This window comes from Megascapheus bottae, chromosome 21 (genome assembly GCF_031878675.1).
Source record: "Megascapheus bottae isolate mThoBot1 chromosome 21, mThoBot2.hap1, whole genome shotgun sequence".
NCBI classification, from domain to species: Eukaryota; Metazoa; Chordata; class Mammalia; order Rodentia; family Geomyidae; genus Megascapheus; species Megascapheus bottae.
The window spans coordinates 7010958-7032100 of NC_143529.1; the positions used below are offsets into that span (position 1 = coordinate 7010958).

At 38.1% G+C, this 21143-nt stretch overlaps 1 protein-coding gene across 1 annotated transcript in view; it reads right to left on the reverse strand.

Annotated features, from left to right (window-relative positions):
- Positions 1-251: 251 nt before the first annotated feature.
- Positions 252-21143, reverse strand: part of Hecw2 (HECT, C2 and WW domain containing E3 ubiquitin protein ligase 2) — a 199355-nt gene continuing 178463 nt past the window's right edge. Inside the window, exons 25-28 of the mRNA XM_090354523.1 lie at positions 20878-20992; positions 18173-18258; positions 16795-16907; positions 252-3062 (exon numbers count right to left, since the gene is read on the reverse strand). Coding sequence (XP_090210649.1) covers positions 2951-3062; positions 16795-16907; positions 18173-18258; positions 20878-20992 — 426 coding nt within the window. The 3' untranslated portion in view covers positions 252-2950. The remainder of the gene's footprint in view (positions 3063-16794; positions 16908-18172; positions 18259-20877; positions 20993-21143) is intronic.

Sequence of the window (21143 nt, forward strand, 5' to 3'; positions counted from 1 at the left end):
TAGCTGCACTATTTCCCATATATGAATTGGTAAATACATCGCTTCAATTTATAATAGTGGTTTTTTTCTCTTCATTCCTTAAGTGTAGAGCTTAGATTTTTAATTTAAAATATTTTTGGAGGGATATTGTTTTCTCCTCTTGTAGGCTATGAGCTTCTAAGGGTCAGATTCAGAATCTGTAGCTCTATCATCACACATAGCAACCGACCAATAGGTATGTCAACAGTGTGCCTAATCTCTTTTCAAGAAATATTCTGCTAAATATGTGGTATATCACAGCTGATGTTTACAATAAGACTATTGATTATGGCTTATTAATTTGATAAAGCAAATCAAAGGACTAAGTTATTTGGATTCTGAATGTTTTAAATTAGAGTATATTTATATCTGATTTACTTTTGGGGAGGTACTATTCAATATTTTATGTAGTTATAATTGGCTGTTCATTTTCCTAATGAAAAATAATAAACTTTTGTGGCATTTTGATATGCTAAATACATCTTTGATAATTCCCAACTCTGAGAAGTGTCAGCTAAACTAATTCTACTAGACATGAATGATGTCTGCACACATTAAAGAGAACATTTATTTTAGAATTGGGTGCCTTAACAAGGAAATGTATTTGTTAGGAATAATCAGGGAGATGCCTTTTTATTTCAAATCTCTCTTCAGATAGCAAAATGATGTATGGAAACAAAGTGTTTCAAACCAAAATGAAAGCTGACAGAGTTTACTAATGTGTAATTTTGGTTTAAGAAATGAAACTTTCTGATCAGCTGTTGAGAATTGTAGCTCTGATATATCAAAAATGTGATTTTAAAAACTATGTTAGTGTGTTTTACTATTTTTCTTGAAATGAAAAAATACAAACAAGTAAAAATAGTTCACCAAATTAAATATATACTTGCATTCATGATCAATATGTACAAATAAGCACTTCCAGTTAAATATTTTTCTCTTCCTTTTTTCAGTCTAATTATATACTTTACAGATAAATATCCCCCCCACCTCCCAGATTCCTGTAATCTTTGTTCAGAACATTTCCCCATCCCATAGTACCTGCCTTTAGTGCAGGAATGCAACGTGAGTGGTGTTCTCTTGAGGGTCCCAGCGATCAACACAGCTTAACTAAGAGGAGAGCAAACAGTTCTTCTAAAACCCCCAGGAAAACTGGGCATATGAACCTCTTTAAAGTACAAGATTGCCTATATCTCATAATAGGAATTCCATTTTTTACTTAAATACATGAGTCTTTAAAAAACATTTTGCCCATACTTAGGAACCCATAGGCTGGCAAACTGAATATTAGTCCAATACTTTATCACCTTCAATAGATCTCCCTTGCATTGTACATCCAATCACTTTATGGCCATAAATCAATGAACCAACAGTAATGTAGAATAATCCATAAAACAATTAAAATGAAGGATATCCTCTCACAAAAGTAAGATGAGTGATGACATGCACTTTTTGAGACACCATAGAAAAATTGTCTTGACATTAATAAGAAAATTATGCATCCGTGAAAATGCAGGCTTAGAAATATAGTGCTGTGTGTTTTACTTTGTGATATCTTTACTGATAAGGGAAATGGAATTCATATTACTAAATCATATTACTGATCTCTTCGGTGTGGTTCGATGGCTCACTAACCTAGCTTAGTGTTTCATGATGCTATACAAATAAAAAGCTGTGGGGGAGATACGAAATATCTGTAATAAATACCATCCCATAAAGTATCTGATGGATGGAATAAAGTCTAATGCATTTTAAATAAATGCATATCATACTATCACGTAGAGTGAGTCTTAAAAAATTATTACTTAGATGCACAGTCCTTGTAGTGTTTGACATGGCACTGTGAAGGAAGTCTGATTTAGAAGCTACTTTCTATTGAACTTGTCAAGTGATGGATTTGCTGTTAGTCATACTGTAATGTCCCTTCAACTTTGGTACATTCAGTGCAAAGTATTTGGGGGAAGTTTTTTTTTTCATTTTTACTTTTATAAAAATAAAAGGCCCTTTTGCTCCCTTGAGAGTGCTTAAAGGAATACATACCAGCATGATGCCCGAGTAAGCACGGAACATGAAAATGGAAAGGTAACGCATACACAATGACAGATAGATTCTTATTTACATCTCAAAGAACATAAATATAATGAACCTATAAAAAATAATCAGAGCTCACTGTGTACAATTTTTCCTGATATGCTGTGATTAATTGTTAATTATTTTAAACTTGTTTTCATGCATTATAAAGCATAAAATCTGTCCTTAGTAATTCATTGAGTAACAGTTTGTCTTCAGCCATAATTACATACGTATCATTTGCATATACATGTCACAGACCACCTCATTGCAAATCATTAAAAGTTACTTCATGTTGACTTCGGTTTCAGTTTTCATCTGTGTCCAATGAAAGCTGAAACCTACAGTGTACACCATGCAGGCACTCAGAAGCAAGAACTGAATATTCTGTTAAAACGGAGGGCTTAAATGAATGGACTTCCCGGAAATAGACTGGTTTTCATGATGAAATTTAACTCACACTAATATGAAGATCGAGTGAACGGTTGCCAGTTTGGCTTTCATCATGTTCAAGGGAAAGCGTCAAGATCCTCCTGAGCCCCTAAGAGTTACCATGGAGATGATCACGTAGAGGTTCATCTTTGTCTTGAAACATAACAAATGGGGAAAAAAAAAGTTTGGCAGTCATGAACAGTTGATTGAAAGACTATTGGGTTATCCCCTGGGCATCAAGCTCACCCAAATCCTGCCATGAGGATCTGTCATCTGCCACTCTCCAAATAGGAGAGCACATGTACCCAAAAAACAACAGCACTCCACTTTACTCTACGGAAGCCTCATCTCTGGGCTTCCAGTGTTCATTCTTCAGAAGGCCAGCTGTCAGATCTGTTGTCCATGAAGAGCTGGCCACTGTGTGTCCAGGTCACTCAAGTCCGAAGGTACTGGTTTCTTCAACTGCTGTCAAGAGTTTCTCATAGAGCATTGAAAATGATGGGTATGGAGGCAAATCCAGACGGTTGAAACAAGTATGAGCCCTGCAAAAGAAGATTGGTACATGATTTTAAAACTAGTCCAGAGAAATAAGCATGACTGAATGTGCACATGAGCGCATGTGTAAACACACACTAGCTATGCTTTCATTTTCAAATTTGTTGCCAATTTGTTGTTTCTTGTGTCCCAATCCTGGGACTTAAAGTTCTACCACTTGAGCAACAGCACCATTTTCAAGTTTTTCTATGGATGTGATACCAGGTTTTCATGCATGCTAGACAAGCACTTTACCACTAGGCCATGCTCCCATCCCATAAATTTTTTTTTGGTGGCTGTTCTCACATCTGGCATCCTGATTTTGAGCTGGTTTCTGGTTTTCTACTAGTTAACTGGAGATAAGATTATCATGGATTTGTCTGGCAGGGCTGGCTCTGAACCTCATTTCTCAGACCTCAACCTCTTGAGTAACTAAGATTACAGGCATGACCACCACTGTTGCCAACTGTTCTACTCCCTTGGGGGAAAACCGAACATACTGTGACTTAAAGAATTCGGAATTGAATTTCTCGAAGGGAAGCATGATATTAAAGAATTCCTCACCCCTTCACAACCACTTAAGAGGTCTCTTATATGTACATTACTATTCATTGAGTTGTGTAAGAATTACAATGACAAGTTTCATTTATTTTTTTCTTGTGATATTAGATGTTTAAAGACCTGAATAAAGGCCTTGCAAAACAATTTGTTTCGGCATTGGCATTTGCCCGGATGTCTTGTACCTAATCTGTGGTTTGGCCTGTATTCACCATCTTGGGCAGGGAAAAAGAACACCAAAGTTCTGTGAAGATCTGCTTAGTGGCTCTAAGTCCTGGGAAAGTTCCAGCTGGTGATTTCTGTCCAAGTTAGTAGACCACTGTTACTTCTCTCAATCTATTGCTATAAACTGTCTTCTCCCCATTCACAAGGTAGAAAAATGGCCATTTAAATCACTATTACATTATGTATTCTTTTTTAGAAATAGCTCCCCTTTGCCAAGATAGGAAAAAAAAAGTTTTCCTGTTATTTGCACCTGAATCATAATAAAAAATAGACAGTCTCCAAATAGTACATTTTATCAGGAAGCAAAATCTGCACTTTTGACACAGAACAGGAAGCTCTTTATTCTGAATGTACACAAGCTTGATGGCTGAAGCAATTTTTAAAACATTCTAATATGAAATCTTAGGAGCTATTATCAACAGGCAATTTCTACAGTGATCTGTTTAAATGTTTGCTGTTACAAATCACTTTGTACGTGATGTATTTTACCACAATAAACACACTGACACGTGTAGTAAAAAATACATCTGTCTGAAACACATGTAGTTAACATTCCTAGATGTTGTTATGCACAGTGGAAAGATCAAGTGGAGAGATCTGGGTGTGAATTTCAGCTATACAAGCCAGCTGTATGATTTGAAGTGAATTTATTAGGGCTCTAGGACTCAATTTTCTCAACCACAAAAGTGGTAATATAACTTTTCTCAGAAAGGCGTGCAGATTAAGTAAAAATCGCAGAAATATGCTTACTAGAATGCCTGGCATGTAGTGTTTGCCTAATAATAGATGAATTGTTAGCCACATTTCCTTGTCATCCAAAAGGTTTAGTCTGATTACCTTCAATAAATTGCCAAAAGATAACAATTAGCCAGGGAAACTATGAGACAATAAACAGATAACAAACAGGTGTGTGGTCACATGACTTCACACAAATAGAAATGTGAAGGATTGTAAGGATACACATGTTTGATTTAAGAATGCCAGTGCTAGGACATAAGAATGCTGTGACTCACATTTTACTACTATTGATATGATAAACTCTGGATATATTGGCAGCAATAATGTAATCTTTGCAGGCAAATACTATTTTTAAACTATAATAAACATTTCAGGATTGCATTTAATACAGTTCTTCTGATATCTCTTTATACCGAAACCCACTTTTTGCCCCCTAGGATAAGGTATAACTTTAAAAAAAAATTCAACTAGCATACTAAAAAATGTCTGGGGGGGAGGAAAGTAAAACATGTTCTGATATAATTACATGCCAGAATTTGTAAGTCAGACATAGAACATTCAAAATCCTATTAGACTAAAAGATAGTACTACATTATTACTTTCCAGTATTTGTGTCTTTATTGCTCACAAGGTTGGGCATTGTTCCACAGGTCTTCCTACTTGTTACCTTGCCTGTTTGTGAGTTGTCATCTTCACCTCCTTTCCTTATTACTTTTTTCCTTTGACTGTGTTTTGTAGTAAAATATATGGAACATAAAAGTTACCATTGGATGCAGAAATACAGGTGGCGCCTATTTTTCTCACACGTGGAAGCTAGATATAAAATAAAACTGGACATGATACTTACACAGGACTCACACACAAACAGTAGTGAAGGAAAATCCCTTAGAAGAGGAACCTAAAAATGTAACTCCTCTGAACATTTAAAATACTATTTATCTAAATGAATTCCAGGAAATGCAAACATGGGTGTTTTTGTTGTTGGATTGCGGCTGTTTTGCTTTGTTTTTGGCTTCAGCAAAAGAGGACACAGCAAAGAAGGAAGGAAGAAGGAACAAATGCAGTCATGGCATTCAGAATACACTGTGTGGAAAATGAACCTACTTGGTGGCAAGGACAGAATGGGGAGCTGGGAAAAAGTAAAGGAAAGGGTGACATTGTCTAGAAAAAGAAATAACAATAAAATTATATTTAAAAATTTTAAAAAGTTACCATTGGAATGTCTTCAAATTCATAGTTTTGGAGAATTGAGAAATTTCCATTGTTCAACAGCTTTATCATCATTTATCCTCAGAACTTGTGGGCCTTGCAAAATTAAGCCTGTAGCCATTGAACAATTATTTCTGTTTCTCCATCTACCAGGCTCCTGGGAACCCCCATTCTAATTCCTGTCTCTGTTCTTTGTATTGCTTTGTGTACTTTCCATAAATAGAACCTTAAAATATTTGTCTATTGTATCTTGATAATATGTTACTCAGCATAAAATTATCAAGGTTTATGTTATGGCTGGGATCAAAATGTCTTTCCTTGCAAAGGTTGAAAACTATTGTGCTTTATGTATATAACACATTTATCCATTTGTCCATTGATGGACATGAAATATTTCAAATCTGGATGCTGTCCTCTGCTTTCGGTGTTTTCTGTTTGTTTGTTTGTTTTTAGTGTAGGAGTATTTATCCAGAAGTAGAATTACTACTAATAAGTTAATTGTATTTCTTTTTCTTTTTTTGCCAGTCCTGGGGCTTGAACTCAGGGCCTGGGCACTGCCCTTGGGCTTTCTCAAGGACAGCAATCTACCACTTAAGTCACAGCATCACTTCCGGCATTTTCTATGTATGTGGTACCAAGGAATAGAACCCGGGTCTTCATGCATGCTAGGCAAGCATTCTACCACTAGGCCAAACTCCCTTCCTTGTTAATTGTATTTCTAATATTTTTAAATTTAATTTTATGTAGTCAGGGTGATATACAAGGGATTACAGTTTCATATGTAAAGTAGTGAGTACATTTCTTACTGGGCATTGTTAACTCCTCGTATGTCTTTTTCCCACATTCCCTCTGTATTGCTAATATTTTAAAGAACTATCACACTGTTTTCCACAGTGGTTTGCTCATTTTCCATTCCTACCAACAGTGCACAGGAGTTCTAATGTTTCCATATCCTTGTCAACAATCACTTTTTATAAAACAATTTATTTTTGTAATATCCTCATGGGTATAAAATCCACTCGTGTTCTAAAGCTCTAGGATTTCTTCCTGATTTTGGTTAAGCAGTACAATGGAAAGAAAGGCTCTGTTGCCGGATTTGAGAAAGTTAAACTGTTATGAATTCCACACCCTCAAAAATGAATGTCGTCATCACCTAAAGTTGCTCAGAAGCAGATTCCCCAGCTGAGCCTGCAGATGAGAATGCAGCCCTGTAGATACCAGACTTTTGATTTGTCAGTCTGCGCAGAAGACTCCATTAAGTTGTGCCTAGTTTTCTGCCCATAGAAACCGCTAGATCATGAACATGTGTTGATTAAAGCTGTTAAGTTTATATATGTTTTGCAGCAATTAAAAAACTTAGCAACACATCTCAAGGCTATGAAACAACCAAGAGAAGGTGGCAAACAATGAGAATCTTCTTTCTTTGCTGAGACAAAGCTAGGACAAAGCAACTGTCCTTCCATTTTTCCTGCAGAGAAATCGAATTCTGCAAGTCTGTCCACAGTTTCTGTAGTATCTGTACAGTACCTTGTCCAGGAAATTCACAATCCTGGATACAACTCAGTTCTCCCCATAAAAGCAAAAGTCTGACAGCATATCCTGTTGTTCCTCTTCAGTCGTAAGACATAATCACCACTACCCGTCCATAATCTAACGTTAGCACTGCTTCACAAATTATACCTGGCTGCATAACCTATAGTTATCGTAATACAACTTTCCATCTAAATCAAACAACTCCTGTAAAATGTTTCATGGGGATGGAGACAGCAAATATTGTAGAAGGAAAACTGTGGGGTAATTTTAAATGGGTTTCCCAAGGTCAAAGCTGAGTCAGTGGTCAAATCAAGAATAGACTCTCATCGCCAGATCTCCTAGGGAAAGTCCACCAGTAAACTAAAGGCTGGGAGATTCTCTGCTCGCTGGCTCCATTCCTCTACTTTAGGAAGCCTGAGTGGTAGGTTTTCCCCACTCCTGACTATGATCTGCTACTCTCTATCATCCCACCATATACATTTTCCATATAATTACACACATTTTGAGAATAAGAGTTGATAAAATAAGCTGCAGAGGTTTTTTTTTGTGTTGTTGTTCATTTTTGTGTTTTGTTTGTGCTGAACCTAGAACTTAAACTCAGGGCCTGGCCTTTGCTTTTCCCTCCAGGGAAGCCACAGCTTCACTTCTGGCTTTTTGAGGGTTAATTGGAAATAAGAGTTTCACAGACTTTAGTGCTCAAGCTGGCTTAGAATCATGAGCCTCAGATTTCAGCCTCCTGAGTAGCTAGGATTACAGACATTTGCCACAGGTGTCTGGCTTTTTTTTTTTTGCCAGTCCTGGGGCTTGAATTCAGGGCCTGAATACTGTCCTTGGGCTTTCTTCAAGATTAGCGTTCTCACCACTTGAGCCACAGCACCACTTCCAACTTTTTCTATGTATGTGGCACCAAGGAATCGAACTTGGGTCTTCATGCATGTTAGGAAAGCACTCTACTACTAGGCCAAATTCCCGGCCCAGGTATCTGGCTTTAAAAAAAAAAAAAACTATTTTGTAATGGACTATTCTGACACAATATTTAGTAGCTCTGAGGAAAACAGACAAGACTGGGTCTGTTCCGTAAATCTAGGGAGATAACAGGGGATTTTTTAATGATCACATTATCTAGGTTCAATCTCAAACTTACCAGAAAACAGAGACACTCAAGAAGATTTTTCGAAGTACCCTAGAAACACCTAAGAAATTACTTACCACTGAATTTTCGGTGGGGGGGGCTATTTATCCTGTATTATTCTAGCTCAGAGCATGGGATCTGCATTTTTAAGAACTCACTAATGTCTAATGTCTATGGTCACCATTTTTAAAGAGACATCAAGTAGATTAGAAAGGTGTTGGATAGTCTCACAACTGTGTATGTTTGCAAACATTTCAAAACTGCTTATAAACAAGACGGCATTGGTAATAAGGAAATTGAGAAACAGTGTGGTTAAATACATTGCCCAATATTTACCATCAACTTACTCTATGAGCCAAGAATGAGAAGGGAAAAAAAAAAGCAAAGCAAAACAAAATCCTCTGACATCGTTCACACTCCTGCGCCCACCCCATTTCATGTCCTAAGAAAACTGTAGTAGAAAATAACAGGAGGGCCTTTGCACTGTGTTGATATTGGCAGCAAAAGTGCATCCAGCTATTCAGTCTCAGTAAAAGAACGTTTTTCAAATCTTTCAAAGCCTGCCACACTGAAGCTATAATGAGTTTTCCTTGTTTTAATCTACACAGCCAAAACCACTCAAGGAGAGCAGGTCTGGACCCATCTTTAGGAAATCTTCTTGGCATCCATATCAAGGAGATTAAAAAACCCTCTAGACATCTGGTCTGACTTAATAGATGTCTTGGTACTTTCTATCCTTCAGATGTTAACCAGGAGATCACATGTTTATCCTCTCTCATTTCCAAGTCATGGACAAGTCAGGTTTCCAAACCCAGTGAGCCAAAAGTATCACAGTTCCATCGACGTCTGTGGGATGGCTCATCAATGAATGTATTTTCTATTTTTGTGGATGTGGGTATGTTTGTTACCCATTTGTGCCTCATACTGCAAGAAACAATTTTTGTACAAGCACCCCAAACTGCAGACAAAGAAGAGATTACAGTGACGGTTTCAAGATGGAGAGGAGAGGAAGGAAATGACATGAGCTTTTTTTTATTTTTTAATGTAGTGCATATAATTCTGGAAAGAAAACATCTTTGCAGTGACTTAACTTTAATTATAATTTAAAAAGTGTCAATGCTTTCCTCTTTTCAATTGGCCACAGTATGCAAATTCCAGCATGCTTACTACTATTCCCCCTTCTTCATCAATCGACTGAGAAAATAGCAAAACAATTACTTAAAAGCACTCTGGAGAATCTCGAAGGAATCTGGAAACACAGGATGGCTTGACGTTGAGATTTATTTGGAAATCTGTGCACTCTCAACCCAACTTATCTGGCAAGTCAAAATTGTACTCATTTCCAAGGGCATTCATGGCTGTATCTGAAAATCAGGAAATTGGGTTGCCCTTATAACACTGAATAGGCAAAGCTAGGCTGCTTTTGTGCTTCTGCAAAGATTCTGATACTGCATCTCATGCCTCTACTTTTCTTTGTTAAACTTCAGGCAGAACCCAATGCTTCAGCTTACAAATAGAACCCTCTTACTATTCCTTCCTTAATGATCCCATACTGTGAAAACTTGCCATTGCCATACAAAGTGCTACAATGAGAACCGCTTTCAATTTGCAATATATGGCTTGTATTCCATCACTCAGACACAAACAAATGTGCAGCATACACTGCAGGCCAAACAGTGAACTGCCCCTGGCAGATAAGGATAAAGAAAAAAGTCTGCTTTCTGTCCTCAGGTTTATCCTCGGACCCCAAAGTAGGCAGTCTTGGAGCTAGGGGATCTGCTTGGCACAAGTGTATGGGTTTCCTTTGGATCTGTTTGAGAACTTCAGCCCTCAGGCCTTGCTCCCAAAGCTTAGACAATGCTATTTATTAATCGAAAAGATTATAGTGGGCTATCTGTGGCTCAGTGTCCAAACAATGATAACACAGGGGCTTCAAGTGTGCTCAGCAGAGTCAGGAAATAAAGGACACCATCCCTGTCAAGGTTCACAGTTTGCACGTGGGCAGGGCTTCTGGGATTAACAAAGATGCTTCTCTGCCAATGGTGGGGAAGCCTGAGAAAGCATTGCATTAGCAGGAAACTGGAGAAAGGATCAAGGCTGGTCCTGAGGCTTAGGGGAGGCAGAGACTCATTGCGAAGCCATGGGGTGCAGTAAAGACCCTTCCCAGTTATTCCTTGGAGGAAAGGTATTCAGGGAATGACAGAGGTGCCAGTAAATCAGGTGGGGAATATAAGCAGTGGGTAAAAGATAGGAGACAAACCCAGAGCTCAGAAACAACATGAGAATGCAAAGTTACCAACCATGCAGTGGCCCCAATTTAAGTCATCTGGCAAAAGTCTTGTTAGCCTAAGGAGCTTTATATCAACACCTTTGTTTATTGATTTATACATGTAAAAGGTTGAAGTATTTATATAGACATCTATTTGAAAACAACTAGAAGCACTCAAAATTTTCTCATCAGGACATTCTTAGATGATAAGGGATAGGAGTTCTTACTAAGACTCGATCATCGATATAGAACACAAAACCACTCTCAAAGGCAACTGGGTGTCAAAAATGAAAAGTAATGTGAAAGAATTCTACAGAACTCTAAACATTTTTCATATCACTTAGTGGCCAATGATTCTGGTTATCTGTTCATGCAAATATCTAATAATTCCCTCCATGTTTCAAGATCCATGTGGACAGAGATCCACTTCTATCTCCTACAAGGCTTTGCCCATAGTAAGGGCATGATGAATATCATAGGGTGTCTAGAGAAATTTTGTTTATTCTCCACTGCGTGTCCTATTCTGCTGGTCCCAGCTGTCCACCTATGTGAACATGCACGTGGATCTGTGCTCCTCTAGTGGGAGTGGCTGTTCTCCAATGGCTAGGAGAAATTCTTCTAGCTGTGCATTTCTGGGCATGTACATTCTTCACCTGTGGAAGGTTGTGCACACAGGGAAAGGGTTAATACATTTACTAATCAGAACAATTCCAGGGGTGAGAATTCTTGGCAGTCCAAAGAAAATACAATAGCTTAGGTAGATATAGAACATTCGACCCACCTAAGTATTTTTAAAACACCATGCCAGTCATGAAGGCTAGATAGAAGGAACAAGAGCCATAGCACCTACATTTACTGAATGGTACATTAGGGCTCACTTGAAGCACTTTGAATGAATCAATTTATGCCATCACTGAAGTTCTGTAATGTCAACACAAATATTTGCTTCCAATTTTTCAGGCTCCAGAAGTTATTGAAAATACCTTATCTAGAGTGGCCCTGGGTCATTTCTGAGCTTGGCTCATGCCTGCATTAGCTTCTAGGAGAGAGTGGCAGTAACAAGGCTCAAGGTCATTTTGAGTAAAAATGTCATGAGACTCCCATCTCAAACAATAGCTGGGCAAGGTCATGCATGCCTGTTATCTCAGCTACACAGGAGGCTCAGATAAGAAAGGTCAAAGTTTCAGGCCAGCGGGGGGCAGGGGGCCCAGGAATTCGCAAGACCACATCCCCAGCAGAAAAAGCTAGAGTGTGGAGATGCATTTCTGTAATCCTAACTGCACAACAAAACAGGAGGACTAGAATCCAGGATGGCCTAGGATAACTGAGACCCTATCTTACAACTAATCAGTGAGAAACAGAACTTGAGGGATGTGGCTCAATTTTAGAGTAGCTGTTTAGCAAATGCAAAGCCCATTATCCAGAGAGATAGAGATAGAGAGAGAGAGAGAGAGAGAGAGAGAGAGAGAAGAGAGAGAGAGAGAGAGAGAGAGAGAGAGAGAGAGAGAGAGAGAGAGAGAGAGAGAGAGAGAGAGAGAAGAGAGAGAGAGAGAGAGAGAGAGAGAGAGAGAGAGAGAGAGAGAATAGACAGAGACAGAGAGAGAATAGACAGAGACAGAGAGATAGAGAGACAGAGAGACAGAGAACAAACTCACCAAACATAGTATGTATTAAGTGTCAGGTACTGAGGTCAGTGGTAGGGACAGAGACATAATAAATATAAGCAAAGTCCTTGTTTTCATGGACTTATATTCTGGATAGAGCACACAATAAGTCAGCTAATAACTGCAGTAGGTAAACAGGGCAAGTCCTCTGAAGGAAAATGTGGTGTGGTATTGTGACAGGTACACAGGTAAGACTTTTAGACTGTGTTTGAGTAGAAGCAGATCCTCTGAAATGATCACAGTTTATTTCAACCTTTTGAGATATATATTCACATATATTCTTTCTTGCTTTTTATTTTTTGTGCCAAGACTGGGGCTTGAATTTGGGCAAACCAACTCTCACTCAGCTTGTTTTGCTTATAGCTGGCTCCCTACTATTTGAGCCATAGTTCTAGCTTTTTGCTATTTGCTTGGAGATAAGTGCCTCATAGATTTGTGTATATTTTTTCTTGTCATTTTTGAAAAAAATTCTCATTTATAATAAGAATAAAAAGTAGAATTTTAAAACACAAAGTTTTCATTTTTTTTAAACCTGTGCAACAGTGGCTCACACCTGTAATCTAGCTACTCAGGAATCTAAGATTTGGGGATTGCAGTCCAAAGACAGACAGACAGGAAAGTCCACAAGACTCCTATGCCAATTAACCATCAAAAGAGGAGTGGGGTGGAGGAGGGGTAGAATGTTCTCTTGAGCAAAGATGCAAAGGATGGCAGCCAGGCCCTGAGTTCAAGCTCCAGGACTGGCACCAAAATAATAAATAAATAAAATTTCTGCTCAGCATACCAGAACACTCATGTAATCTCAGTATTAGTACTGCAAGTTCAAGCCCAGCCTGGGCTACATAGGAAGACCTTGTCGGGAAAACAACACAACAATAAAAGTTCTATTTCCCATTTGGCAAAGCCCCACACTATCTCACATAACCCATAGGGACTGCAGCTCCCCAACTCATCTGTCCCATCAGACCAAAGGACAAAACCCTCAAGGATAATTATAGGAAGTTTGTGAACACAAGAATTCTATGCACTATGTCCTGCATTTCCCAAGCTGACCTGTAGGCATCCCAACTTTTGGACTAACAATAAAATGAATGTACTCTTCTCCTTAAGTTCAACAATGAACCACAAAGCAGAGGGAGTACAGCAATGAGCTCAGGCTCTATGCCACTCTGAGGACATCCATAGGTCTCCATCATCACTTATCAGCTATATCTTTAGTTACTTGATTTTCACAGGACAGAAAAAGAAACATACAACGTGTTCAAGCTTCAGAGGACACACCCACACACTTCAATATGTTTCTTGGTTATTACTATGCTACCACGTAGGGAGTATAAGAAAGATGAAATAGCCGGGAGTGTGGTATACTGGTAGAGTGCTTGCCTAGCATGCACAAAGCCCTGGGTTCGATTCCTTGATACCACATGCACAGAAAAAGACAGAAGTGGTGCTACGGCTCAAGTGGTAGAGCTCTAGTCTTGAGAAAGGTCAAGGACAATACCTGGGCCCTGAGTTCAAGCACCAGAACTGCTTCCCCCAAAAAAATCTTGGAAAAGAATGAAATACTTTCTTATACAGAAGGTTGAATGGCCCTGAATCACCATGTGTGAGAGAATGGCCTGCCTTGCCCTGCATAGTCCATTTCTCATTCCTTTGTAAAAATGTACATTTTTAAAGTAAGAAGGACTCATCCATTTTCTCACTAGAATCTATACACTATCCCATCTTCAATGTTAGACACAGGAGTCTTAATGAGCTGACCAGCATGAGCCCAAATGGCGCTTCAGTACTGCAAATATAGATAATATATATTTACAACTTATATAAATGTATTCTATATTTATATATAAGCTATATATACAAAGAAAATAGTGGAAAATGGCTTGAGCGTATCTATTCTGAGAAGGGAAGGAAAGGACTCTGTGGTCTACAATAATCTATATTTTCACATCTAAGTAATATATTGCATGAAGAGCAATGACTAGGTTGTCAGTGAAGGAAGTACTTCTGCTAAGACTGTACTGTCATGCACTAGTGTGCTTTATTACAACTTCTGCTCATATTTCCACACAGTGATTCAGCAGCTTCTAGAGATTCAGGATAAAAGTTTAGCAAGAACAAAGCAAACATAGTATGACTGAGGATTATAAAATGTATAATCTCCATCAACCGTCACAAATACTCCGTGAGCTTGGCTTTGTCACTCCACTTTACAGAGGTTGTTGTCTTTATTTGTGCTTCTTTAGAATCTAGTAGAACTAAGAATGCAGAACCGGCCTTTGGTATACATGACACTGTGTGTTACCCAACGAGTATGTGCAGCAATACAAAGGACAGCACAGCTGTCTCTACTGAGTCAGCACACGCACTTCCTGGAGCTACCATGGCGGAAGTAGAGATGGGACTTCAGTCTGACTCCCCAAAGCTCAAGATGGTTCAGCAACCTTTCATATTAATTACCTCTTATTCAACATGCCACCACTCCCAACTTTTGATAAACTGAAGCCCACAGATCACGCCATCTTGTTAGTTCAGGTTTACTGATGGCAGAGGTGAGACTAGAATCCAGGTTTTCTAACTTCCAGCTCTGTGCTTTTTCCACAATTCTACTGCCTAATATATATTTCAGTTGATGGTAATCACAATGTAGTCAGCCACCACCAACAGGATGCTTCCTCAGGGCCGAAGATTGGACTAAATGTTTCCTTGTTGTGGATTTCTTAATTTTTGCCTTGCTAGTGCTTGGGTTTTTTCACTTGGGGTTTCATGCTTTTATGTAGGCACACTACCACTTTTTGATTAGGTTATTTTGGAGATAGGGTCTTCTTGTTAGACAGGCCAGCTCAGAACCATGAGCCTCCTGATCTGAGCCTCTTGCATAGTTAGAATGACAGGCATACTAATAACACCCAGCTATTATCCGAGATGGGGGGGGGGATAGGAGGGAATATCTCATGAACTTTTTGCCCCAGCTTGTCTCAAAATACAGTCTTTTCCATTTCGTCCTCTGAGTGGCCAGGATTACAGGCGTAAGACACTGAGACCCCTTTAGAGGAAAATGTTTAATATGAATAATTTCAACTATTTCTCAGAATTACAAACCTACAAGAGAGATGAGAAAACAGCTTCTAACAAATGAGTTGTCTCTGCTTGCCAGGTTTCATGAAACTTCCTTGATCAAATGCAAACTGTCAAAGACATCTACTTATTGCCCCAGTTTCTTCCCTTATACTTCAATGGCTTTATAGAAACAGATGTCAACAAAAAGTGCCACATGATGAATCTGCTGTTACTTGCTTTTTCTTTGCTAAGTCTCAGGTTTTTCAGAAGAGTGAAGAGTCTTAGTGTCTACGGCAACTTTTGAGAAACAAATATATGTTGAAGAGGGAAAACCCTTGCACTATCCAAGCACAATTACAATAAATTACTTCTTCAAATAATACAATTACAACCCCCCATATTTGGGTACATCAAGTCCACCAGATATTAATCAGTGCAACTACTCAGATTGTGACGCCTGCAAGTTAATCCAGAAGGCTTGGACAAGCAAGAGTCTGCATTCTTCAGTTTCACATTTGTATGGTCAGTGCCCTTCCCCCACTTTATAGCATCTGCTAAAATGTAATTCTCAAGAGTTAGAGTCTTGTGATTGGTAAGGAAGCTTTGAAAGATTTCTCAAAGTTGTTTTTACATCTATCATGCTCTCTATGATCACCTTATATAGCTACTGTAACAAGTTTCTCAAAGTCACCTTTACAGAAAGAAACTTAAGTTGATACTTTGGCTTTTCCAGGTTGCAGTTTAATTACTAGTAAGATTAAAGGAGATGTGAGATCCTTTTTACTTGAAAAATAGTGATAAAGGAAGTACATTCACCCTCAGGAATCTTTTTTTAAAAAAGCATCAACAAATAGTTACATGTACCATGTAAACTAAGATATAAAATCCTTAGCCACCACAATAGCAATAGTAATTCTAAATAGTAATTAATATGAAGTTTTAGCACTTCAGCCAGCTGTTAGGATGTTGCCAGAAATATGAGGACCAGTGGTACTTAACCGATACTGGTAACTGCTTTGCTTCTATTGGCATCTGTATTTTAGGTACAGATGAATATATTGTAAGGATGACCAGAGTAATCTTTATTTAGGAAATTAACCCAGAAGATATTCAGTGTAAAAATTTTCTTCCAAACTTTTGATGAAAACAGAAACCTATTTTACTCTACCCTATCTATCTATCTATCTATCTATCTATCTATCTATCTATCTATCTATCTATCATCTATCTATCTATCTATCTATCTATCTATCATCTATCTATCTATCTATCTATCTATCCAAATGCATAAAATCTAAGGGTGGTCCTAGAACCCTGAAGTAGCAATAAAGCACCGTGATTTTCTATCTTACCTGGGGAGAGCAGTGATTTTTCCCCATTTTTCTACACAGAATCTTCTTGGCCCATTACTTCCTCGAAGAGAAGCAAATCCTTCGTAAGGAATGCTGGATGTGCCTGTAACAAACTGCCAAAAAAGGAAGGGAATTAATATGTCAGATTTAAACGCCTTTGTACAACTAGATAAAGATGATAGATAAATAGATAGATAGATAGACAGACAGACAGACAGACAGACAGATAGATAGATAGATAGAGGGATGATAGAACAGAGACTGCAGCCAGCAAAGACATCACATTATTACTGTGTAGAGGGGGGCAGGTAGAAGTTTGGAGAACAAAGCGTTATAGGCATGGAACAATCACGACGTGAGATTGTGACTGAGAACACAGGGAAGGACAGTGTATTATGAAGAGGAAGGGGCTGTGGTGGGAGTTTTAGAAGTAAATTACAGGTGCAGTTGACTATCACAAATGCTGATCTAGTCCCCATGAAAACTGACTAGGTAGGTATATCAGTTAAGTCTACTTAGCATCAGTTCCATATCAACTTGAAGCAAATTAAAAAGAGATTTACTAAGTTTGAAAATTCAGGGTTCAGATCTTTAATCCAACGAAGCCAAGATGCAGTCAACTTCTAAGCATTGCCTGAGACTTCTTCAACTCTGATACTTCTGCCACTACCAACCAACAATTTCCCTGGATAACTGAATGGCAAAGAAAAAAAACAGGAAAGGGAGGGAAGGGAAAGAGAAAAGAAAGAAAGAAAAAAGGAAGGAAGGAAGAGAAAGAGGAAGAAAGAGAAAGTGGGGAGAGGAAGGAAAGAAGGAAGGAGAAAGAAGGAAAGAAGAGGGAAAAAGGGGGGAGGAAGGAAAAAATTTCTCAATGTTCTTGCATATCACTGCAGAAAGTTAGGTGGAGGAAAACATTTTTTTTTAAATCAAGGAACAGAGGAACTGCATGAATTCACTTAAAACTGTCTTAAAAGTTGAGGGAAAGTTAAGAAAAATCAAGAAAACTAAAATTAACTTGATTCTCATAGGGATGGAACGTCACATCTTTCTGTTACTAGAGGTGCTGGCTGCAGGGTCCCAGGGCCTTTCCCTGAAGGACACCTGGGTGTTTTGGACTGGGACAGGCACTTCCTTATACTCATAAAATGCCTTGGGTTGGCCTGGGTGTTTTCCAGTAATGGCCGTTGCTTGGGATGCAGTCAGAGCAGTATGGAAGTGGAACATTCCAAATACATACATAAAAATTCATGAACATAAAAATGTATGTATTATGGAGAATGCATAGCGATTGTTGATAATACTTTGTGACTATCAAAAATACACACTTTCAACACTATTTATACAATCATGTTAAGGACATTACCTAATGTCATCTTACCTGTAACAACCTTAGCCGTTGTTCATTGTTGAATCTTTCTACTGCTGCCCAGAACCACCGAATTACAATATGATTGTCATGGTAACCTATTAAACCAATCAGAAAAGTCCATGTAACTTTCATTCTTCTATCTTTGCCCATCAAGAAACACGGCAAAAGGCCACTCTCTCAGACTGGCAGCATTTTAGTTTTCTTAAAGATAGTGTATAACTTAAGACTAAGAAACAGCACTGTAAGAATAATTACAGAGGTAGCAAAGGCTAAAGAAGGAAATATAAAACGAAACCAAGAGTTTGATTTTTATTTAGTCACCATTAAATGGGAAGAACAACAAATGCATTATTTCAGCTCTCCTATCTCTGAAAAATATTGCTGTCCCTAGAAATGAGCTCTTCCAGTCACTCCTATAAGAAATAGGAAGTATTAAGTACTAAGGCTGAATGCTACACAAAGCTTGAGAGTCAAATAGCAAAGAATGGTAGAGCCATTAATCACCATATCATATTCATGGTTCCAAGCCAAATTAATCTCATGCTGATTAATAAACACAGGAAAGTAACAATTCATTCAACTAACAAATCTTCACTAATCATCAACCAAGACTGACTTTTATTCCATACTTTGGTATAATCTAGCAGAATGTCAAAAGAATCATCTCACAGGTGGGTTAAAGCAGTGGTGTGGAATCTATTTTTCAGTGAAAAATAATTAACTTCAGAAAGAAAGCTGACAAAGATTTAAGGTACAATTAATGATTCAAATCAATTCACAGTCATATTTTATGTGCATGGCAGTGACTTTAATTCTGGACCAGAATTAAATGAACACCCCAAAACATTTTCTCACAGGTTCTCATAGATGTAGGATTTGGGGGGAATCTTACTTTATTGTGTGCATTTTACCAGTGATGTTTAGACTTATTTGGAGAAGAAAGAAATCCAAGTAAAGTGCAAACAAAATTAGTTTGGGTATGATTGATGCACAAGGTCCATGTCCAATCTTTAGTAAAGACTTTTTGTTTCTGAGCAATTAATGTTTTCATCTGTGAAATAAGTCCATAGGGTCTTTATTTTCTTATCTTATGAATCAGTCTGTCCCTACTTTGTCTATGCTGCTTGTGCTCCAGCTTTTCTGGACAGCTGCTGGTTGAACACATGGCAAGTGGCAGACTGGCTGGTTCTACATTCAGTGCCAACAATTGAACTAGTAAACATGGCAGCTGAGTAATTTCCCTTTTCTGCTCCCCTGGATGCTCACTTGGTAAGATTAACAGTAACCATAGAAATAGGTCCTTGATTGGTGAGATACAGTACAGATAAATGACTGGTCTGATTAAAAGCATTTCTATTAGGATTTTCCTGAGGAGATGGAATGATGACATACTATTTACAGTAAGATACAAGTTATGTATTTTGCAAACAAACCACTTCTCCAATTATTTGTAAGTTGAAATAGATTAAAAAAACAGCTTTATAAGTTTGGAGTACAAGAAACCTGAGTATTAAATGGAAAATGGAATAGGTAGAGTTTGATCAGCTATATGTTAGCAACATTATAATTACCAAAGCCACAAATAGATCACAAATGAGGCCAACTGTAAAACTTATTTCAGCAACTGGACTTCAGAAAGAGCAGCAATGGAAGCACCCATGAGTGGAGTATTTATGAGTGAAAAGGGCAAGCAAGGAGCCCAGAGCAGCCAGGAAGAGCTAGAAGAGCCAGACCCAGGTAAACCCCAAAACAATTCAGAAAATGCTACCGTTTCTTGTACTCCAAATTTAGACAACTGTTCTTGCTTTTAATCTGTTTTAACTTTCAGATAATTGGAGAACCGGTCAACTCTTGATTTATTTTGTAATTAATATTTCAGGAAATAAAATATATATTGCACTACCCAAGTTTACAATTACTGCTGATTCATTAGATGTTAATAAAGTAAACGACAACAAACCCTAAACCTGGAAAATAATACTTGGTGATTAATTTCTAAAGATTTTCTAACACTGCCACAAATTCTAGAAAACATGCTCTTTTTTGCTTGAAATTCTTGGGAAGAACATTAACTCCTGGCCATCCACTAACTCCAGGCCATCCACAATTTCCAGTTTTGTCAATAATGTTTCATTCAATAGCTTTGGTGTTGATTACTAATTATAAATTTATACTGGCCTGTATAGAAATCTACCTCCAAAGCTTTCCACTTTAATCATAAAATGTTTGAATTTCGAAGGGATCTGCCAGACTTGCTGAATTTTGAGAACCTTGTCTCTGAATGAGTTAAAATGGATAGTTCTCTAAATCACAGAAAAGTCTATGTGGTTTAGCAAGCTCAAGGCATGTCCCTGGTGAAGAGTTAGAATGAAAATAGGAACAGGTGGAGTCTGAGCAAGTGTATGTCTGCTCCCTGCTGCTCCACTAAAAACACTGTAAAATAATTACTTAGTGTCTTGATGATCACATTTCCTCGTAGACAATTAAGAGTTATGACCTCCTCGGATGGGGCAGGCTTTCCCTGTTTTGGCTGATGAGGTGACTGGGGAGAAAAGTGGAATATATCTTGCCCAAGTCTCAAGGGAGACTGCATCCATCTGATGATTAGAATGCTTTTGTCTGTCTTGTGTTTGGACCAGCATGATGACCCACACTTCTCTTTAACTGAATGAAACTTAAAAACCATGTTATCTTATAAATAAATAAAATGTCACCTCCTCTATACTCTGTGTTGCTTCTCCAGTCACTGAGGTCTATTTCTGCTGTGCCTGCGATGACCAGTTCCAGTTCTCTGGCATCAAAAACAGATACCAGCCTGGCGTCTACAACCTGTGAAGAAAAGAAAAAACAGTACAGTGCATGGCTCTTGAGCTTTCATTAAGTCTCTCCAGAAAATTAAAGTACAAGGGATTGGGGGACTAATATAATTGTACCTCATATAAGAAAATTGTACATCCTTTCTGCAAATATGTGTCTCCTA